The 23,853-nt window shown below is 44.9% G+C and overlaps 1 protein-coding gene across 1 annotated transcript in view; it reads right to left on the bottom strand.

The window, feature by feature from the left end:
* NTSR1 (neurotensin receptor 1) overlaps positions 1-23,853 on the bottom strand; it is a 62,550-nt gene that overhangs the window by 5,119 nt on the left and 33,578 nt on the right. The window contains exons 2-3 of the mRNA XM_009933948.2: positions 14,606-14,807; positions 1,711-1,801 (exon numbers count right to left, since the gene is read on the bottom strand). Coding sequence (XP_009932250.2) covers positions 1,711-1,801; positions 14,606-14,807 — 293 coding nt within the window. The remainder of the gene's footprint in view (positions 1-1,710; positions 1,802-14,605; positions 14,808-23,853) is intronic.

The following is a 23,853-nucleotide window of genomic DNA, read 5'->3' as shown; positions in this document are numbered from 1 at the left end:
CTGAGCTGGTAAAGGGTTTATAAACAACATGAGTCTCGTTTCAGGAAGATGTTCCCCAGGATCATTTATCTCAGTGGAAATTGCAGACCTTTTTGTAAGTCTGAGCACTGTCTAACAGAAGATAAATAGACATGTGCTGGTGTACATCACCAATCCCTCCACATCCCCTCAGCACTGCCAAGTACTGCATGGCCCATTAGCTCTTGCAAGTAGAGTTTCTCTATATAGATGTGAAGAATTAATATAGCAAAAATTTCTCTTCTTCAGGGGCAGGCAGATGCATTTATAAATGAACATGTCAAGCTGCTGCAAGGTTTTGATTAGTTGCCTTGCTAATAGTTCACCATTCATAATAGGCCTGTAAATTCAGTGTTTTCCTAAAATCACTTGTGGGTTTTAAAAGAAGAAAAAAATATATGTGAATGCAACCACAATGCTTAAATTCACACTAACTGCAGACACACTTCGCTACCCCTCTTGCTCAAAGCAAATGGAGTCTTTACATAATTGATTGCTACTTTAGGTACTTTTCATATACGAGAGCAAAGAAGAAACAATAGTTTGTCCCACTGTGTGCCTAGAGCTCTGTTTTTATGATTGAAGATAGGTTTTGGTTTGTGGTTTATGGTTTTTACTACGGGTGGATGTACAATTCGGTACCATTCAGTAGACTGCTATGTTGTAAATCACTGATTTTTTGTACTTGGAGTTTAGGAAATTTTAATGTCTCAGAGTTGCTCTGCCTTTTGGTATTGCAGATAATTTTTTCTTTTCCTGTTCATTGTAAGAAACAGACCTGGTCCCAGAGAGAACACCATGGGAGGAAAGACACATTTTTCACTGAGAACATCTCATGGCATCTCAGGCTACTTGGGTGTATATCCCCAGATGGCATTAATGCTTGTTTGCATATTTAAGACGAATAATCCGTTCTGTGGCTGCTTTGCTGAGGAACCTGGCCCGACGCGGCAGAAAGGCTGCACGGAGCTGCTCGTGTGCCCTTGCACGCCTGTGAGCAGCCCACATCCATTCTGCATAGGTGTGCAAGTATCCCTAAATTCTCTGAGAAGCTGGGCATTTTCTAATCAGTGGCAACTGCTAGCATTTAATTTTGATCCAGTCCTGCAAACCCAGTAAATAACCTGCCCCAGGCTCAGCAAGCAGTACAGTTCTTTCCCCACCTGTGTAATCTCTCCTGTCACTCAGGCAATGTGGCGTAGTGGAGCTAAATTGTGTGTTGACAGGAGCTGCTCTGTCTTAGGGCTGGTGATTGATACCTCCACTACAGAAACAGCCATCCAGTTCGGATGTGTAAAACCCCCGTCCAAATGTCATTTCACCAAGGACTGTCAGAAGTGAATACCCATTGCTGTTGTTAACGGGGGCAAGTCTGTGGTCGCAGCCACAGAAGAAGGAAGGGCTGATGATGCATTTCGGTTCAAGCTAATGCTTTCTTCACCCACATCCAGGGGATTTCGGTGATAAATCTGAGACTCATAATTTCACTAGCAATCACGGGAAGAAATCCAAAAGAAAAACCGAAAACACCAATTAGGAGGTTGAGGCTTTAACCCCCTGCGTGGAGAACACCTTTGCTCCCAGATCCCCACCTCCACCCCCAGTCTGCTGGTGCCCTGGCAGCCCCTGCTCCAGCCCAACCCCGTGCCTGTCCTGGCGTGGGGGGAGCTTGTCCTCCAAGACCTGACTCACTCTGTCCAGTGACTGGAGGGGACATAGCAAAACATCAGCCGCCGTATGTGATAAGGGAGCCAACAGACCACGAAGGCAATCACCACAGCACCTGCAAGGTAGGAAAGAAGGCCATTACTCTTCATGAGCAGTTCTTCATTGGGGGTGAAAAAAGGGACCTGTCTGTGTGGTGTTTATCGCTGCAAACTGTTTTGCTAAAGCTCCGCTTTGTTCTTCTGCTGCCGTTGTGCAAAGAATTAATAACCCCGAGGGACAACCAGCCTGCAAATGTCTGTAAAAACAAGCGTAACAGAAATAACAGAAAATAGCAATAAAGATGGGAGCAGTGACATTACGAACAGAAGAAGGTGCAATACAGATAAAGGACTGCTGATGCCTAGCTCAGGCACTGGCTTAAATAAGCTGTATTTGCATCTGTCCTTGTGTTTCATGCCCTTGTGGCACTGGGTATTTTGTCCAAAGCACTCGCAGAGGCAGTTAGTGTACGTTTTTCATCCAGGTAGACAGGGAGCCAGGGACATTCTAATCCCATTTGTTTTCTGCACGGAGCCACGGGCCGCAGTCCCCACGGTGCTGGGGATCATTAAAAACAGCCTCAGGAGCTGCTTTCTGGTGGCAGGGCTCACCCTTTTGTTCTACGCTTGTGCAATACCTAAGACAGTGATTACAAGATGCTTGGGTCTGGATATTGCCATAATAAAAATGATTAATCGAAGGGTAGGCAGAGAAAGACGATACAGTTTTTCTCCTTCCCAGACTCTAGCCAAAGGACATCAAACAATGGAAAATAAAATGCAACAGTTCTGAAGTGCATTTGTCTATCTAGATTAAAAAGTGGATATATCAGGCAGTCAAGGGAAAGATTTGTTTCCTTTTGTAATACACATTTCAACCTGTGTATGAAATGACAGGATTCTGGCAGAATCCTAGCAGGAAATAAAGAAATCTCAGTTAAAACATAACACAGTCAAAGACAAGAAGAAAATCAAGGCTAAATAAAATAATTATGATAATTTTTTTATCCCAAATTTGCTCTACAGAGAAGAAGGACCGCATCACCCTTGTCCTTTATGTGACCTGCGAAGGGCTAGGCAGCAGCAAAGCTCTCTTACGGAGCTACGCACCACCAGTGCAATGCAGATTCAGCGTGTGGAGGCAAAGGCTGCTTTTCCTGCTGCCTTGGGATTGAAAATATTTCTGTGGCTATGTCCCAAACCCAGCAGCTGTCATCCAACAGGGACAGTGCTGTAGCTCGTAGAAGAGATACTCAGAAGATGTGTTTGCCTTGGAAAACGTGGTCCAGGAGGAGCAAGGCTGGCTGCGGTTGCATCTCCCCCATCACTGTTACTCAGCCAAGAGTGACAGGGGAGGCTTCAGTAACACAGTGGGGAGGGAAGTGTCACAGAATCACAGAATGTTAGGGGTTGGAAGGGACCTCTGTGGGTCATCTAGTCCAACCCTCCTGCTGAAGCAGGGTCATCTACAGCAGGCTGCACAGGACCTTGTTCAGGTGGGACCCTATTTTTGTGGGTGTCATCACTAGCAGAGTCACTGCCCAATTTGTCCTGAAATTAAATATTTCCTGGTGTCCAGCTCCGTACTCACAGCCTTACCTCAGCTCCGTGTGCTTTCTCCCTTATTAAACACATAACTAACAATGGAGACAGTTATTTTCTTTTAGCATCAGCCTGCATGATGTGTGAGAGCATCTTCCAGGAATGCTGCAAAAGCCATTTAGTCAGTAAAGTTTTAGGCAACCAAAGGGACATGTTTTGGAAAGAAGGCTAGAGGGTCTGTTTTTATTCTCTTGTCCAAGTGAATTAATTATCTCTGTCTGAAAATTTTTGGCTGCTATATGGTCATTGTAATCACAGATGTAATCCATCACTAGACGGCCTGCAGCTTTTCAGATGCCATCAGATGAATGAACTTGACCTGTGTTTGATCCTGCCCTGAGAAGCTTGTATAGTACTTTGATGGGGACAGCCCCTAGGTGACATGTGGCACAGCAGAAGTGAGGAGATCCACTGGGAAGCTCCAAGAGACCGCTGGACGCTTGCCTTGCTCTTTCGATTGCTGGACACCTGCTTTTGGCCACCTCCAGAAATTAATTTCTTTGTCAGACAGACCTTTGTGTAGCCCTGGATGGCCATGCTGGAGCAGTCCACCCATGCGTCCCCAGGAGATCCCTCCCAGGGCCACAGGAGAAGCGATACTCTCCAGCCTCTCCCCCTCCATCCCTCAGCCTGGGGCCCACAGGAATGAGCCAACATCACTGCTCCAGTCCATCTGCTTTCCCAGTACAGGATTAGCTGGATTTTCAGGCTGTGAGAGCAGCTCCCAATGCAAATTCATTCGTGCACATCATCATTTTTGCAGCAATCTCTACGCACTGGCACTTGCCAGCTGTTTACCCCTGCATGCAGCTCTTTAAGAATGGCAAGATCTGGATTCTTTCTGCAGCCAAGTTGAAGTGTCTCACATATCTGCCTGTTAAATTTACCAACACGTTAAATGAAAGTGGGTTTCTCCTGGTAAAGGATCTCCGCTTCACTTGCTCAGACAATGCTATGCCAAATAATATGGAGGCAGGGATCTATAGCAGCAAAAACACATATTGAGAGAAGTATCTGCTTAACCTCAGCAAACGAATAGTCAATTAAGTAATCTGTGGCAATTCTGCAGCATCACATGCAATCACTCTGCAATTAAAACTCTATTAAACACATAGCTAAATGTATTGGAGACACTCAGGTTCTGGTTTTGAAACCCCAGCTGGGTAGCACGCTGTGCAGTTCTGTGCCTCCAGCCTCTGCCGCACGGATTAGGAGACCCTGACCTGTGTTTGTCACCCTTAATCTGTGTGCTTCAGTTTTATCATACAAGGGATCAAGCAGATTTAGGGTGGCAATCCTGCCCTGTTGGGTCTCTTCCCCAGGGATGAATAGGAAACGCTGGAATGTGTTAACTTTTGTCTAATAAAAAATGAAAGTTTCCTTTTTTCCCAGATACCTGGTGCCTTTTGCTGCTGTCTTGTGCCTGCCTGAGCACATGTTTATCAAAATGGAGCAGCTGCAAAACAAATGCTGGGCAAAGTGGCTGCCAAAAAGATTTTTTAGTATTGTTATCAGCTTTTAGGACAGGTTCTCCATCATCACAGGCTTGACACATGGGTTTCTTGGGTGGCGTCGGATGGATCAGGTCAGCCTGCTGGAGCTGAGCACAGCAGGGGAAGGATTCGACCCAACCTGTGTTGGGGGTGACAGTCCAGGATGGTGTTTGTGAAGTTGGAGATTTCCTGTCTCTATTTTTTGAACCAAAACCAAACCAGACCCATTCCTCACTTCTAACTAACTCAATGAGTTTTTAACACGAGCAGGGCTGCTCCGTGAATTTCTGGTATTACCCACACTGGGGCAAATGAGGTGCCAAACCTGCGGATCAGCCCAGAGCTGGGGAGCAGAGAGGGGACCCGAACAAGCTGACCCCAGTGTGCTGGGATGCCGGGCAATGATCCTTCCACTGAGCTGTGTCTTCATTTCCTTTCTAAATCAAACTCCTGATTTAAATGTGTATTAAAACCTGAATTATTGCATCCTGTGGCTTTCTGTTTTGTCTTATAATGGCTCTATTCTCTGCCCATTTGAATTGCATCCCAAGGAAGAGGGGAGAGAGGAAGGAGGAGCGGCGGAGGATGACCCCTTGTTTGTTTATCTCTCAGGAAGCGCTGCAGAGGGAAACATAAATTTTGAGTGACATCTTTTTCATTGTGCAAAAGAAGATTTAAACTCTGCCAGTCTTGATTTTCAGACTAAACTGGATGTGGAAGCAATCCTGGAAGTTAAATTCTATTAGCTTGCACTGAGTATTTTATTTTACCTTGTGTGTATCCTGTGGCTGAGGCAGGGAGACAGCCCTTCTTCAGGGCCAACGTCTCGAAAAACTCAGGTTGGGTTAGCATGAGCATGGAGCAATAGATCATGTGTAAAACGACCACAGTGAGCGGTCCGTGGCTGGTTTGAGCATGGGAGCCATGCTCGGGTGGGATTTTCAGCCCCTCATTCCTCCTTCTGGTGCCATCTGAGGCTTGGCACGACTCAGAGCACTGGGACAGCGATGGGTAATGTGCCACTGCTGCCAAGTCACGCAGGACCCCAGGGATCTGCTGCGGTACAAAGCACTTGGATGGTGTTTTCCTCTTTGCTTTACTGCTCCCATCCCCTCCGGGGTTGTGATCATGCTGAGTCACAGCCCTGTGGCTCCAGCTCCAGGGTGGCCCTCAGCGAGGGTATCCCTCTGTCGTCTCCTCCTTTCTCTCCAGGAGAGGGAAAAAAGCAATGCTGCTCCCTCTTTCAACCACTTCCACTGTTGCTAAGGCCTCCAGAGAAGCTCAGATCCATCCTTCCTTGATAGTTTTTCTCAGGTTATTTTGGCCAATTGATTTCTTTTTCTCTGCATTTCAAGGGGAGTTGAAACGCATACAGCTGGAGAACACCAAGTTGTACTTTTTGAGCAAAGGCAGGAGCTGTTTGGGTATGTACTGACCCACCTGAACAACATCTCTCAGCCTTTTCTGTATTTCAGCTCATCAGCGGCTCTGTGTCTCTGACGCTGCCCAAGGAATGTACGCTCCAGCTCATACTAAGAACATATAAGACAGTGTTATGGGGCTCATGTCAGGGATTTGCATTATTGCTGATTTCTGGAGAAACAGTCCCTGTGTATTCAAAGCTCCTGGCTTTTGTACACTTGTTTAGTCGATACCGTTACAAGAGAATCTCTCACAAAGGGGAGCAAGTGTCACCGTGCTGTTTGATACGAGAGATAGTAAAAGCTGGGCTAAGTGTAGATGTAGCTGGCACTGCTTAGTTAAACCTCGAGGCACTGTTTATATTAGCACGATGCACTACCTGACAGGTCGTAGGCAAGATTTATACCAGCGGGCCCCAAACCAGGGATTACAGGAGCTGCAAGCGTGGGTATGAGCCTGGTAAAATGAAAACTGCTTATGTTGGTATCTGGGTCACAAAGCTGCAGAAGAGAAGATTTCCATAAAAGTCGATAACAAGCAGCGGCGATTGTGGATGACCAGTATGTACCAGTAGTACTCAGGAGAGCAAAGAAGGAGAAACTGGGAATAGCAGTGGGCCTGCGGAGCCCTCAGCTTCTTTAGGCACCGCTGAAAACACACATCGTTTGCTGGATACAATCCCCCTGTGCTCTTGCACATGTTACTGAGCAGTGTAAACATTAGATTTGACTCCTTATTTTCCATTCCCAGCAGCCAGAGATCTGCTTTTTATCTTTCTGTATCATTTTCCTTCTTTTTTTCCTACTGGGGGAGGATTGTCTCTTTTTTGGGTTAAGGGGTAGAAGATGTTATCTTGTTTGAAAGGAGCCGTGTTCCCCTAAATACTTTTTGGCTAATGGCAGCGAGGCAGCAGAGTGAATAGCAGAACCTTTGGGCGTTCAAACCCAATGTATTTCACTCAGACTATATTATCCAGTCCTGATTTTCATCGGATTTGGCTGACAGATTTGAAAATGGATGTGAATTCCTACCCCTGCTCACACTGGTGATTAAATCATTCACTGGCACTGGTTTCGCCCATGAGGAGCAAGGCAGAAAATGAAGGTTAAAAGCCATCCCAAGAACAGGGTCCAAGCAGCACATCCCTGATGACACAGTGCAAACTGGGCTGTCTTCTCCAGTTTCCTTTTGAGAGAATTAATTTTGAGGAAAAGAAAGAAGAAGTTACTTGATTCCATTCAAACTTCATTTGTGCCATTCCCCAAGGATGTCTGGGTGTTTGGAGGAAAAGTGAGAAGAAAGAAAATTTCATGTTAGAAGAATCGGAAAGGGCTCCTGTCTTCTCCTCACGAGGTTTAAGGTTCTTTCTATTCAGTAAGATCAGGTAGAACCCAGACTGGCATCCTCTGCAGCCACTTTCTTTCTTCCTGTCCAGATTTAAGCTTCACGTGTCCTTTGTTCCTCCCAGAGCAGTTTCTGCTGCGAAGGGACCCTGGGGCCGTATTTACTGCATGCTTCTGCAGTGAGCAAGACCCTGGCCAGAATTTCTGTTTAAAAGCACATCAGTTAGCTTTTCAAACACTCATGTGGACAGTGTTTAACACCTGGAAAATCCGCTTGTGGGGCATGACTAGCCCCAAAGTTGTCTTCAGAGATGCAGCCATGAGGGCCTGGATGCCAGTAGAGATGCCTCGCCAGCCCGAGAGGCAGTGCCAGCGAAGGGACACGTCTTGGGAGAGGAGAAACAAGAGTCTCTCTGTCCCAAGAGGTGCAGCCATGGTCCCTTTCTGCTCCTCAGAGAGTGTTTATAGAGCGCTCCAAAACTGCTCTCTTTATGTCACTTGGCAGGCTGTAATGTAAACCTACACGTACAAACATCTCTGGGATATATATACAACTGTTCTATAGCTAATTTATCCTCCTGAATTTCAATGTGACACGTTAGCTGTTGATCTCATCTTCCACTCACACTTAATGTCACAGAGGTTTTGCTGCACTCCACTTGAAGTTGCTCAGACTTTTTATCAGGGACACAAACTGCCACAAATTTAGTTCATTTCTTACAAAAGAAATGACTCGCAGACAAACCTGATTTCCTTAGAATATAGGAATTACAAAATACAACTGTTTAAGGAGCAGATTTTCAGACTGGTGCTCTTCGGTGTATTGGGGCTACAAAATATTTGCTATTTGCTTTTCCTGCTTGCGGGATGGTTACACTGAGTCTCACAGCAATATTTTCCTCCTCGAAAGCATAGCTCCGACTTAGAACATCGGTACAGAGAAATAAATGAGCTCTTCAAAACATGTTTTCACAAGAGGAATTATTCATGCACAAATTAATGAAATATAAGCTGCATGGATACTTCATTAATACTTGGCATTTGTCGAGTATCAAAGAAATGCAGAGACCCCGAAATCACTATTTAAAAATTCTGAGACATTCAGTAAAATAATGCGGTTTGACTTCACATCCTAAAAACCATCTTACTGAGGCATCAGCCAGCCAGCCGTGGGAGACTGAAGGATACTCTTTTAATTGGTTAAACCTCTCTAAGTGCTTTGTAATTGCTTTCACTAAGCAGCTCCTGTAACAGAGCAAACGCTACCTGGAACTGATGACATTTTAATAGGCTTAGCCGACATCCACCCAGGGACACGCAAAGGCTCCCCTTGGTGTCCATCAATTTGTCTCGACGTTGTTAGCAGAGCTCAGCTGTGCCGTTCAATAACTCCATCCACAGCAGGACCCGATCTGACAGGCGGCCGGGGAGGGGCTCAGGGCTGCTCGGAGGAGAACGGGCTGACATACTGATGGGGACAATTCGTCCATGTCACGAAACCATCACCTTTTGAGAAGAAGTGTTGGCCAAATACTGCTTTTAGCCTCAGCCAAGATGAAATATGCCCCGATTTTTGAGCAGCTGCTTGGAAATATAAGACTGAGACAGGGAAGATTTTTATTGCCTCTCTATGTCTGGATATAGCATGCAATGGTCTGGGCAGTGTACGTGAGGCTTTGCCTGTTGAAGGCTGCTTATTCTGAACGGTGCGTGTGTTGAAGATTTATTTAGGATGTTATCAAAAGATTTTCCTATCGGGCTGTGCAATCAGAGAATATTCACCCTTGCATGAGGCATCACACAGCACCCAGGAGACTCAGCTTACCAGCACTGCAATACAGCTGAGGAGTAGTAACAAAGATTGGAGGTGGTTTACAATTTGAGAAACGAAAGGAATATTGGGTGGATGAAGGAGGGTATGAAATCTCTTGGCAGGGGGTATTTTTAGCGGCAGCACTGGTGCAGACGTTGCCCTGTTATCCTCACAAAAGGGCTGGGAAGCTGCCAGTGCCTCGAGCTCTCTGAATTTGGATCCTCACACCTGGTGAACACTGGCAGCAGCGAGGGAATTACAGTTGGAAATTACATGCTTAATGAATTAACGAGGTGGCTCCCAGGCAGCAGGGCTGACACGTTCCTTGATCCTGATCTCCCTAATCATTTTGTACATGACCAAAGTCAGGCAGAGCCAAGAAAATACAGAAATGCTACCAAAGAGGAGGAAAATGGTGTTGTGGATGTTTTGAAGAAAGCTGTTAGCCTGACTACTTTTAGCTCCTATTTCAGTGTAAATAAATACATAATCTCAGTAGATCTGGAGGAAGAAAGGTGTTTGCTGCTCTGATCTCACCCAACATCTCTGCACAACATGTACTGCAAAAATTTATTTTCTCAGCACTAGTTTTACAAGTTCTGAAACATTTCACCCTTAAAACAAAATCAAGCTCTCTGTACATCAGGCCAGAGTTCACTTTTGGAAATGGAAAATACTTTGACCCCTGTGAGGGCTCTGATTTTGTGCCAACAGTTTTATTACCGTGGACAAGTGTCATTTTTCTTCTCCCATCTCTTCCATAAACTAGCCTAGACTGCGTAGATGGTCTTGGCTGCCATGGATCCCAGGATAAATCATGTGCGTCCTTGTTTCTTTTTTTGCTGCTTTTCAGACAGCTCAGAGGCCTGGCTTATTAAAAAAAAAAGAAAACACCAAAACGCTGCGAGGAACAGATGACAAAAGTAAACGTGAATCAAACACCTCCAGTAATCAAGTGCATCTGAAAAATGAAATGAAGCAGGATTTCACTCACACTTACTAGATAAAAAAAGCCTTTCTGCGTGATGTGGTGAATCACAGACAAAACCAATGGTGGATTTCTTATTTGCTGGACCTTCCTCAGTCCAGGCAAGGAGCAAGCGGCTGCTCTTTCCTTGCCTTCCCAGCAGGGAAGGGAGCTCGGTCCTGCTGGTGGGGTGGCACTGCAGAGATGCCCATAGTATCTGTGCATCGCTGCCCACGGGACCCACGGTGCCACGTCTGACCCACTTTTGCACCATTTCAGGCTCCAGACTGAAGCCCTCACTTTTGCTAACTTCTTGCTCAGCTTTTGCAGTGCATAACAAAAGGAAAAATTTGCCTGGAGAAGAGAAAGAAGAAAATTAAACTTCTTGTTCAGAGAAAGAAGGGCTAGTTTTCAGTGCCTCGGAAGAACCGTGGACCTGTTGGTGAGGGATGCTCTTCCACCACCACCGAGCAATACCCAGGGAATGGGAGGTGTAAATTTAGGTCTCTTATTATTCATGAAGAGCTCTGTCTTTTTGATGTTAAAAAAGTAGGCAATACTAAAAGGAGAGAGAGAGGTGTGAGATGTTGTAGCGCAAGTGAGAAAAGGCAGCTTCTCACTTAATAGCAGTAGGCAGAAGCATTATGAAACAGAAAAAGATAGCGGGGAACTGGGGGACTTTCACGGCCCCATCCTGGCAGGCTCGGTGGCAAAGCAAGACTTGCTTCTTATCCTCAAGTGGATGCTGGTTAACCGGGGGGCAGAGACAGTAAACAGCTGCAGCCCAACAATATAATCATAGAATCATAGGTTGGAAAAGATCTTTAAGATCATCAAGTCCAACCATCAACCCAACACCACCATGCCTGCTAAACCGCATCCCAAAGTACTACACGTTTTTTGAACACCTCCAGGGATGGTGACTCAACCACCTCCCTGGGCAGCCTGGTCCAATGTCCGACCACCCTTTCAGTAAAGAATCTTTTCCTAATATCTAATCTAGCTCCTTGTAAGCCTTGTTCTCCAGGCCACTCACCAGCCTTGTTGCCTTTCTCTGGACATGCTCCAGCAACCCAATGTCCTTTTTGTAGTGAGGGGCCCAAAACTGAACACAGCACTGGAGGTGCGGCCTCACCAGTGCCGAGTACAGGGGCACGATCACCTCCCTGCTCTTGCTGGCCACACCATTCCTGATACAAGCCAGGATGCTGTTGGCCTTCTTGGCCACCTGGGCACACTGCTGGCTTATGTTCAGTCGGCTGTCGACCAACACCCCCAGGTCCTTTTCAGCTGGGCAGCTTTCCAGCCACTCCTCCTCAAGCCTGTAGCGTTGCGTGGGATTGTTGTGACCGAAGTGCAGGACCCGGCATTTGGCCTTGTTGAACCTCATACAGCTGGCCTCGGCTCATCGATCCAGTCTGTCCAGATCCCTCTGCAGAGCCTTCCTACCCTCAAGCAGATCGACACTTCCACCCAACTTGGTGTCATCTGCAAACTTGCTGAGGGAGCACTCAATCCCCTCCTGCAGATCACTGATAAAGATGTTAAACAAGACCTGACCCAAAACTGATCTGGATTTAACTCCATTCACCACCGCTCTCTGTGCTCAGCCATTTAGCCAGGTCTTTATCCAGCGAAGATAATTACAGGGAGTTTCATATCTTCTGGGTTTTTGTCTCCTTTTCCTCAGTGTTCGAAGCTGGGGTGCACATGGCGGCTTGCCTATAGCATGGCCATAGCACTCTGTGTGGGGTGCATCCCTCGTGAAAAACAGTTGGAAAAATCTGGGGAAAAATCTCAGGGAGGTTTTTGGTGGCTTCCCTAGGGTCAGGATTTCTTTCCTTATGGAAAATGTGGCCTTGGCCAAAGCACTTCAGCTTCAAGAGTTTTTCCATGAAAAGCACCGGTCAGAAAGCTTTCTGCTAACAAACTCTCACCATCTAATGTACACGAGGACTCTCACAGTTTATAACCAGTACTGGCATACTTTATTAAATAGTTTTGGGTACTATTTTTGAACAGCTTTTGCTTTATAATCTGTCGGTTTAAGCTACCAGAGTCTTTAGTCTTTTCCTCAGTTTATTTAATTAAGCCATCCAATATACTGCAGTACAGCTCAGTTCCTGGGTGCAAGATCTTCTATTTAACCTTTGTCTGAACCAAAGCTCTCCAGAAAAAGAAAGGTACTAAAGCGATATATGCAAGGCTTAAGTCGCTGTTGACTGAACATTAAAATACTGGGCTGGTTTTGGTTTTTCAGTCTCTGTGTGATAAGGTCTATTCCTTAGCTTTACATATCAACAAGCAAAGGCAAAAAAAAAGGATTATTTGTGATTACTGTAATGTGGTTGTTTGAAATAATACTAATAAAAAAATAATCTCTTTCTGTCTTCATCCACGGAGATCACAGTTCTGTCTAGTTTCTCCAGGAAGTTATGAAAACCCACCTGAGCAGTTCATAAATGGCCACTTGTGCTCACAGCTACCAAAGTCGTTTGAGACGTCGCATATGCAAAGGTGAACGCATTATTGCATGTGAAATATGGATGAAGGCATTTTCCAGAACAAGGCTTGGAAACTTGACTGAAATATGTTCAGATAGCCAGCCCATAAAGGGCTGCAAAACTTAGTTAAAATTGTATTGGATGGGGCTTTGAGCAACCTCATCTGGTTGAAGATGTCCCTTCTCACTGCAGGGGGGGTTGGGCTAGATGGCTTTTAAAGGTCCCTTCCAAACCAAACTATTTTATGATTCTGTAGTTCTATATAGGAAGCAGCATTTTAAAAAAAAAATAATTCTGCAACATACTAATTTGGCTTGGGGCAAAAACTGTCTTTTTTTAATCTATTGTGATTAGCTGGGTCAGATTCTTCAAAACTTTGAGTGCAATACCTGGTGGGAGAAGGTAAGGTGCAACTCATGGAAGGGTGCACACGTGTCCCTTGGGAACTCTGCTGAGTTTATAGTGAGACAGTTGGCCCCCAAGAAGGGAGAGAAGTCGGAGCCACCTTATCCCAGAGCTGAACGCTTGACTTTGGGAGACGTTATGTGCGGGGTAGGAGCAGAGGAATTTTCTCACCGCACACAACACAGCAATCGCCCCTGCCACTGTCTCGCTTCAGGTTTTCAAGTGTGTGTGGGGTTGTTTCTGGGATGTTATAAAACATCAAGTGTATGGGATTATATGAGGAATGTTTTGCCATCAAGTCAGTGTTGCTGTTATCAGAAAAGGAGAAACATTAGGAAGAGTCTGAATTTATCAATTTTTTTTTTAAATCATCTGAGTCGTTTGGCTAAGTTTTTTTCTAACAGCAAGAGGGTATTTGAAAGCTGAATTAAAGCTGTGATTGATTGCGAGAAACTGTTTTCTCTTGTGCGTATATCTTCAGGGGAAAACTGATTCTCCACACACCTCTAACGAAGCAGAGAACACCTTCAGGGAAGCTCCAACTTTTAGCTTGGGAGGGGGGGAAGGAAACCACCAACACCGGGTTTCCAAAGTCTGCTTGTAACAGCTGAGAGGAATTTGCACATCTGATTAACCACAGGCAGTGCCAGTGCGGCTGCATACCCTCTGCTACATGGCCACTTTCGCTGGTCTCTTCAAACCCAATCTCATGACTAGGTTTGGTTTTAAAACTACATCAGTCCCCCGGTCACCCTCAAAGCCTAAAACCAGCAGCAGCTGAAAGAGAGGTGTTCAAGCTGGAGCTGGACAGAAATAGAAAAAGAAACAGGAAAGCTTGATGTTATCCAGTTGTTTCTATTTCACAGAACACAAAATAATTTTATTTTTCTCAACTTCTCCCCCAATGAACACAATTAAAGAAATAATACTTAAATATCTCTCTGGCTTCTTTCTCTGTATGATTTTTTTAATCCTCTAAGGGAAGGTTAGAACTCAGAAAAGTGACTTTGGGAGAAAAAGAAAATAGTGGAAAAGAGAGGATAAAATTCCCTAGAGAACCCTTGGTGACTCAGCAAAAAATAGATAAAGAAGAAAAGAGACCAAGAGAACAAACAAATTTATTCTCTAAAGTTTGGGGCTTTGAGATGAGAACTGGATAATTTTGACAAATGTCCAAGTGTTTGGGGGCAATTTGGGATTCCAAAAGGAGCTAATTTTCATTTAAAATAAGTTTTGTGTGAAAGCGTTTACCAATTTCAACCTATTACTCTTCAAATTGTATTTATGTAGACACGTCTAGCCAATTCCATGCCAAAATGTGTGAATACTTACGCAGGACCCTCACGCCGTGCTTCAAGGCTTGCACGCGGCTGGGCTCCATGGACATGCTGAGCATCGTCTGCTGCCCGCCGATGGTGCAGACCTGGTTTTCCTGGGCAGCCTGTTTGAACATGACCATGAGCTGGTTGGCGATGATGGTGTTGAGCACAGAAATGACGACCATGGGGAACACAAAGGAGACGAAAGTGTTGACCTGTGGGGGACAGAGGTGGCACAGTCAAGGGGGAAGAAGGATCGGTGGAGCAGGACATTGTGTTTTATTTCTCACAGCAACAGAGAAACAGCCTGCAGTGGAAATCTTTTCCCTCCCCTTACTCTGCTGTCTTCGGCTTTTGAAGGCTTATTGCACAGGGGGAAAACTCAAACACCGCTGACATACATTCATTCATGTGGGTCAACACTCAAGAAAGGCAAATTCATTCGCACCCAGTTATGTTGTCTTCCCCTTTTCGGTGCAGTTCATTGCCAGAAATGTCTCGACTGAAACACGCCATTGATCTTTCCATCTTGCAAACAGCAGGATGCTTCTTAGCTTTCATTGTGCGTAGCGTGACTTCTAAATAACAGCATGTTATTGTATTTTTTCTTTATTACAAGCACTCCTTGAGATCTTTTTAACTGCCTTTTTTGTGTTCTGTCCCTTTCCTTGTAGATTTAATGACAGCATTTTGTTATCTCATAATCAAATTATCCAATAAACTTTGTGCCCTAAAGGATTAAAATTGATTGGAATAAAGAAGTGGAAGTTGTAATGGTTTCAGTACAAATTATTTGATTACTACAGTTTTGATAAAATTAAATGGAGGATCAAATTAAGCAGTGATTGAATCAAGTGGAAGTCACTGTTTGAGTCAAATAAAAGCAGAAAGGCTTTGTGAGAGCCTTATGGGCTGTCTAGAAACCCCACTGGAGCTGAGCTTAACAATGAGCAGCTCGGGAAAATAGAGGCATGTGCAGGATTTGCCTGCATGTCTGTGTCAAGGCTGCCGTGGAGGGATGGTGAGCTGCCATGCCGGGTGCCTGCGAGGCTCCTACTCTGTACGGCTCAGGAGGTGAGTGTGGGACAAATCAAAAGCCCCTTAAATTTTTTAAATTTCAAAATATTCACAAGAATTAAACTGTGTGCTGCAAATCACTGTACAAGGAATTTTATTAAAAGTGATAAAATGACAAAAAGATAAAACTACTAAAACCAAGAGGGAACTTTGCCCTGTGGCAGGGCTACAACGCGTTCTAGCTTCTTCCCAAGATAGCCACCTATCTTGCACCTCAGTGCTTTAAACCACAGAAGCAATCGTGCACGCCAAGCCAACCCCACGCCCCTCTGCAGACTGCAAAGCCAGGGAATCCTCATCTACAAACGGGTGCTGCGTCTGCTCGGGTGGAGACAGCCCCTCTCCACCCACCCACCCACGCAGCACCATCACCTCAGTGGACAAGCATTTGCTGAACACCCACTATCTGGCGCAGATGTGTGGTCTCTTCACTCTGGAGGGATTCAGAAATGCCAGAGGTGAATGGAAAGATGGAGAAAGAATCCAACCACATCTCAAGATGTTACAGGGGATTCATAAAAGAAAGAAATAAGCAGCACGTAAGCATATGAGGAGCAGGTGCACTGGCAATCAGAAGCACTTAAGTTTCTTTGTTCATAAATTTGAGAAAGATGCAAGTCCTCGTTTGCTGAAGACAGGCAGTGTTGTTGCCAAAGTTTTCTTCAGATGGATCAAGTCTCTATACAGCTTTGTGCTCCAGAGCTCAATGTGTTTAGCAAAAGTACCAGCTGGGTTTCGTCTCTCACAACCCACACGGTGAGAACATCATCTCTCGTTTATGCTGATAATAATAATAGAGCTCCTCTGTGGACTGAGGAAATTCCTATACATACCCCACCATTACAAGCTGTTAATGGCCTCTTTTGTTAAATATATAGCAGTTTTCTGAGATTCTGAAAGATCCCACAGCCTCCTGCATATAAAGAAGAGTTATCTTTTGAAGTCACCTTGAGATGCAAAGAAAGATCATTAAGCAGTAGGGACCAAGTTCTCAGCCGGTACAAAATGACACGGTTTCACTGGGAGAGTAATATGTGCTTGTGAAGAACCTACTTCGTTTATTTAACCTTCACGATGCAGCTGGGCTGAGCTGGCGCACACAGGGGTGAAGTGACTTGCTCAGACTTGCCAGGTCAGACTAAGAAACGAGCCCTGTAGTGCCCCAGTCCTACTCCTGTGGCTTTAGTTGCTGAATCTCCTTCTTCCCTGCTGCTGCACAATGTTTGCACATCAGCAAAAGGAAATGCTTAGCTCTGTAAATGCTTAATCCTGTCACCTGAGCTTCAGAGTTGACTGGCTCTCGTTCAAAATCTTTGTCCTTACTATAAATTAGCCTTGCCTAACATAATTACACAGAAGAAGTCTTTTCTGAGCTTTCTTTAAAGCCTTGGTTCATTCCATAATTGTATTGTGGAGTCTTTAAAGAGCTTGGGAAATTGTCTGGAATAGCATTGACTTTCCCTGTTATGAATTGTTATGGTAAAAGTGTGAAAATTGCAGGCTTTCTATGAAAGGCTATATTTAAAGATTTTTTCCGTGTCTTGATTTGTACCAAAACTCTCATATAGTTTAAAAAAGAAATCAATATTTTCCCCAGAAGCAGAAAGTTTTGATTTGTGGGAAGAATTATTTGCGAATGCGAACTCTTGAGGCCCGTCAAGGCTAGAAAAGCTAATCCCCCTCCTGCAAAGCCTCTGTATTCAGTGTTTTTTCTGGCGAGCTGCTTGCTGGGTTGTGCGAGTCTGGACCCCAGCACGCTGCACAGGTCAGTGCAGCAGCACCTCATTGCCAGGTGACTTTGCATACTGCTGGAGCTGATGAACAGCTCTTCAAAGCCAGCAGAAAGGTTCCCACCTGCTTCAAGAGGAGCCGGTCTGGGATCCCAGGACTACATATTCAAAGGTCTTCAGGAGCAGGAAGACTTGTACAGGTGTTTAATGGGATTTTTTGTAGCGCCGAAACTCCTAACATCAGTGGGACTAAAGTGGCTATGGCTGTGTACGAACACCTGTGGGACCCTTAGGGTCCCTATACACCTTTACAGATTGCCCTCCATTGCCAAAGGTGATTTTAATTCCATCCAAAACATGAAGCATTAACATTACACAAGGTTTTGCAGGTCAGGGAAGACAGAGCAAAGCTGAGGATGGGGCTTCATAATCTCATGAGACAACAAATGGAAATTTATGGAAATGAAGTCACACTTCAGGAAGGGAAAAAATGCAGTTATCAGCCTCTCTTGATCAGCTCAACAAAAATCGGACTTTGCGTGAGACTAGAGAATTCAGCAGGATGCGAGTTTTCTTCTTCCTTCCAAAGAGGAGTGTGGGAGAGACACAGAGGAAGGAACCAGAAAAATCGAGTGACACAAAAGCAGGAGGCAGCTCTTAGGTTTGCGGCTCTTACTAAATCTTTTGTGTGGAAAACTGCTCCCCTGGCTCTGTTCAGCTTCATGCTGATGTGATTTGCTTTTGCCAAGTCGTCCCTCAAATGATTTTGCTGTCGTGGTTTCCCTGGGTTACCACTAAAAGCAGACATCATCTCACTCGCAATGGTGATGGAGAAGATGAGCACAGAACTTCACAGAGGGACTCCCCAGAGGGCTTCAACGAGCCCTGTAAATCAGAAGTTTTGCAAAGGTTTGTGCTCTAAGGTGACTTCTGGAGGAGCATGGATTCAGAGGCTACATTGGAAGAACATGGTTTTTCCACCCGTCCTACAAGCCCAGACTTTTGTCTTACATATATCTGAAGGGGAGGAAGGGAAATATTGCATGCTACAGGCGTTTACGGGTCACCTTCACTCCCAGCAAAACTCAGTTGACTGAGCTACCTACAGCTGACTGGTCCCATGGTCTGTCAGCGCATGGCTTTGGAGGGGTACAGAACTGTTAATGAGTGTTTGTAGATGCTTTATGAGGTTTTGGAGCAATTAAGTAGTTAAAAATAAAAAATTAGGCTAAAGGCTATTCCTGGATATACCATAGCAAATTAAACACCTCCACTAGAAGTATTTATAATAAAAAAAGCCAAGAAGTAGAACAATTCGTAATGTTTTTGTTGAAAGACTTTTGATGAGAAAATGTTCCTTTACTACGATCGTGAAAGATTTTTTAACTTGTGTCCTGGGTTTTCCCACAAGCCGGCCTTTTTTCTAAATTACTAAATAAAGTCCCACAAAGCAAATGAAGCGTGAAACGAGGGTTGCAGCAGCAGCTCGGTGTGATGCACCCCACTGGTGCATCCCATGAAGCAGCAGCCGGGATCCCCCGCCAGAAGGAGCAAGACCCCCGGAGTGGACATGGAGTGCAGCTGGGATCTATTCACAGTTTTAGCTCTGGTTTATGACAGTGGTTTTGTGGCAGAGATCAGAGATGTTCCCTCGTTGCCTGATAAATGAGGTGACAGCAGAGCCAAATTCCTGGTCTCTGTCAGTGCCACCTCTCTGGAGACACAGCCCCTTCCAACAGTGAGCTGGGGTGCTCAGAACAATTTTTCCCCTTCCTCTTCAGGGAAGTGAGGAGGACAATTCAAACACAGAGAAGAAAAGTAGACGATGGCGAGCTGGTAGAACCTCACCTGGGCTGACTAAGCTTCTCTCGTACCTCATTTCCCCGCGGCACGCCTGCCTGCCGGCTCGGAAATGCTGGGAAATATCTGTCAGCCTTTCCATTTTCTGCTGAGGAGGATTTCTCATTGCAGAGACTGTCCTCTCGGGTCCAGTCACCCCTTGAGGGCATGCCTGGGGAAATGGTTGAGAAACCCAAAAGCTGCTGAGAAGTATATCAGGAGGAGATTTGTCTTCGCTGGTTTCCTGGAAGTGATGATGGGGAGGGCTGAGGATGCAGGGTATCATTTGATTCGTGGTTTTAAGCAAATCAATTAAGCCACATAGCTGGGATTTAACAATCTACCACATTCTGGTTCACCTCATTTCCAATGGAAATGAAAAGTAAATCATCCTCCCACTGGCTGTGGAGGCAGTAGTGTTAGCATATGTCAATCAGAAAAGCACGTTCTGCTACATCAACATTCGGCTGCCAAAAAATCTTATTTGACTAAATGTACTTTACAAAATTACCAGTTATCTCACTCAGTGGCCAGAATTAGCATTTTTTAACCACCCAGTGGATAATTTCAGCCTTTAATAAGCACAGTGCCGCATTCCTGGGTATGGCAACCTGTGGAAGACAAAGCGGGAAGGGGAAAGGCACACGGCGTTGGCATGCCAAAGGGAGCGTCTGGCAGTGGCACTCGTGCCTGATGTTCGCAGGATGTATCTGATGAGAAATCCAAAGGCTTTTTTTCCCCCCCAGTAAATAAATTACCATCTAATTAAATCCCATCTTTGCATAGCTTTCCAGATTTTCATGCCAAGTATCTAGTGGTTATCAGCTAAATGCCATTCCCTAGATACAGCAGGGCAGGAGAGGTCTGCATTTATGAGTGATGGAAGAAAATAGCTGCTTTTGTAGCCAGTACCTGGTACAGGGAGCAATGTGGAAGCTGAAAAACTGCAGCCTAGGAAGGGAATTCAGCTCTTCTGGAAATTTTTGATGAATTTTTTTAATTTCAGACTGTATTAGCACTAGATTTTAGTAGAAACTCTTTCCAATCTTTCCTCTCTCTGATCATTCATTTAATAAATATCTAAATTAAATCTGTAGATTCAAGGAGGAAGCTTAAAAGAGTACACAAGTGAGAGAATAAACCAAGGAATCTAAAATGTTCGAGTGGGTATCCAACACTAGCAGTGACCTGTACTGCAGGATACTGGTGCCGGTCCTCATCTTGACCAAGTGCGTCCTGGTGTGGGAACACAGATCCTGGGTAGATAGGAACAGGGCCAAGTGCTGAAGCCTGTGTGTAGATCTGGAGCTGTAACAGTGTACTTGAGCAGGAACTCGATCTTTATACCTTGACAGTTTTAACTCAGGCAGGCTTGCCCGTCACGTTTTATTTCTGGTGGTTGCTATCTCAAGCAGCCCTGACAGCGTGACATGGTGTGACACGGCCGTCACCCTCGGACGGAGACTGTCTGGTGACGTGGATGGGCAGCGCTAGGTGCCCTGTGCGGGCTCGCTTGGTGGCTGCGTGCCAGTAAGGTCGGATCCTGCATCCTTGCAGGGTCCCCTCACACTACAAACCACGCAGCCTTGGCACACAGAGGGACTCCATCAGCTGCATGAGGTGACCGTCCTCTTGCCTCGCAAGCAGGAGCAGTGTGTGAATATCTGGTGGAGATCCAGGTGATGAAGAAGGAGATATCTGGTGGACATCTGATGGAAGTGGACATTGTATCCCATCATTAACTTAATGAATGACCAAAGCCAAGGTACCAAAATCCAACTAATATCTTATCTTTAAAACATTCTGAAAAATGGTCAGAAAAGCCTCTGGTTGTTATCATACTGCAAGCCCTGTGCCTGTTCTACCCAGCTATAGGTGAGTATGGATGCCATACATCTTATCCAAGGTAACAGAGTGTGATGGTGTGAATTGCTCTACTCTCATCGCAAACAGCTCCCCTGTTCATCTCCGCGAGCTGTGAACGTGGAGCGGAGAGATTGAGGAGCACCTTCACTCTGCCCCAGCGAGGCCTTTTCAGAAGTGTTAAATATCAAACCCAGACATTTCAAATAAAGGTTATGGTGATGTGAAACATCGCTCACAGGCACAGGTATCTGATGTCAAAATGTTACGATCAGCTACGAATGACAGAAGCAAACCCCGAAGCTAGGACAGAGCTGCGCGGGGACAGGGGGACGGGTGGCAGTCACGAGCAGCAAAACCTCTGGGAGTCGAGGCAGTGATGCACGTGGGAGCCTGATCTAAAAACAGAGATGAGCAGGACGTCAAATGCATGTCATTCAGGGGAAAAGAAAAAAAAATGAAAAGCCCCAAATGCAGGCGCATCTTGCCCAATCCTCCTCTGATTAAATAACTCAGCTGTGACAGCTGGCATCAGCCCCAGGAGCTTGAACTGGCCAAAACTGTGTATTTTAGACCTCTGCAGGACTCCCAGTGTTCTGCATGCTTAGGGTGGGGTCTAGGAATAGGGGACCACAGGTACTGTTGCTTAGGTGAAGAAAGAAAGCACGCAAGTTTGAATATAAACTATCAGATGGACCTGATGGATGCTCTCAAGTGACTGCACCAGGTCCTGTCCCCATGCTGCTGCTGCCCTGCATCGATTAATATTAATGAGACTGACACTCAATTAATTGTATGGCAAGGATATGTGAGTCTCTGTTACTGACACATCCATTTACTGGCCTGATTCACTAAAGGAAAATCCCTCAAACAAGAACTCAGAGGACAATGAACAGGACTTGTGCATGAGCTCTGTCTGCTTGCTTCTTCTTAAGATGTTTCAGGCTCTATATTGGTAGATTTTTATATCAGAAGAAAATACATGTGATACATGTTACTACAAGGCTGACGGTGACAGCCTGCACTGTTTGCTGTCTGTGCTGTATGTTGAGACCTGCAAGATGCAAGTAACTGCAACTTACTGCAAAACAGGAGTTGTTTAGTAGAATGTGGCCATGCACAGGAACCACGCACAGGTTGCTGGCCCTCACCTCTCTGTGCTGCCTCCGGTGTTGTCTCCAGCTGGCTAACACCAGCCATGGGCTCTTCCAAAGAGCTTCATTTCACTCTAGCATTGAGATCAGGAGGATCTGCTTAAACTCTGTTTTCACTAACGTTTTGTGTTTGCTCCAGAGTAGCGATGTTCTCCTGGTAACATGCCTTCCCTCTTTCGATCCATGGCCGTTGTGAGAGGTGACCGGCCAGTATGGATTAAAATACTACAAATAACCAAAGTGTAATGTTTTCAAGCCTGTGTGTGGTCCCACACTGATGAACTATGATGGGAATGCAGAGCAGCTAATGATCCTGAGAAGTTAAGTTAATCACACACTCTGCAGGAGTTAATCAGATACAGAACAGATGGAAATAAATTGCATACTGACAAAAAATTTCATCATAACTCTATGGAAAAAACATTCCACCAGCTTTCCCATTCATAAATCTCCCTCCATGGAGAAATCATTTGTTCGTAAAAAACAATATCTAATGCAGAACAACTGAAATAGGTCTCTTTCTCATGATGGGTTGGCAGAGATGTCAGAGCGCTGAATAATGGTGGCATTCCTGAGCTTGACTGGATACCTGAAGAGATCATTTAACCTCATTTCTATGCGTAGTTACAATCCTGTGGCCTGAAGTATTTTCAGATCTATCATAAGTAATAGCAAAAAGGTATGATTCATACATAAGTGTTTGATATAAAGCTTATTATTTGTAATTGTACACAAGGGTAACACCTAAGTAGCAAACTCCCTGGGGACCTCAGAGCTCTTCATTACCTTGCTAAATGCCAGAAAACCACCTTCATTATAACTATGCATAAAAGAAAACATCCATCTCTCCTGATCTTTGGGACACCAGTCTAGAACTTGAATGATTCTTCTGATTCCATCTACCAAAGAGAAAAAAAAGTTATGAAACTCAGGAAACCCTGGAAATAATGGACTGGACAATGGGCAAATGGGAAGGTTTTAAGGTTTGCCACTGTGTGTTGCAGAATGTCTTGTACATCGTGGATATCCAGCTTTATCACTCAATAAAACTGAAGGATAAAAGAATGTTTATTTAGAAAAATGAAAGAGTAAAACATTTTTTAAAAAAATCCCAAGCCCAAACAAAAACATCCCAAACCCTCACTAGGATTATGCTTGATGAAGATGGTGAAGATGGGCTTGGGGGACTTGTACATCTCACTTCAGTTAATATAGGGCCTCCTGCCATTGATTTAAGAGGGATATCTGAAAGAAAAAATGGAAGAGTTCTGGCCCACAGTGGCTTTTGCTTCCCAGTACCTGGTGAAGGAGGAAGGAAGAAGTGACAGAGCAACAGGGATGATTCTCCATCATGTCATCATTAATCTGAAAGCTTCAAATCTTCCTCCCTTCCTCCTTCAGGAAACCCTCCTTCTTAATTTCCTGAGATTGGGTACACTGAGCTACAAGGTAAATTAATTAAATTTAAGCAATTTTACTTGCAAACAAGAATAATGTCAATTTGTGTGCTGTCACTTTACTGACCTCATCTTTTTTCCTCAGATCTAGTTATCCATAACACTGTTCAGGGCAAGATTTTTGGTTGAACAAAACCTCAG

The sequence above is a fragment of the Opisthocomus hoazin genome, chromosome 18 (genome assembly GCF_030867145.1).
Source record: "Opisthocomus hoazin isolate bOpiHoa1 chromosome 18, bOpiHoa1.hap1, whole genome shotgun sequence".
NCBI lineage: Eukaryota > Metazoa > Chordata > Aves > Opisthocomiformes > Opisthocomidae > Opisthocomus > Opisthocomus hoazin.
Note: the sequence above shows the minus strand (reverse complement) of the source record. Positions and strands in the feature narration are given on the sequence as shown.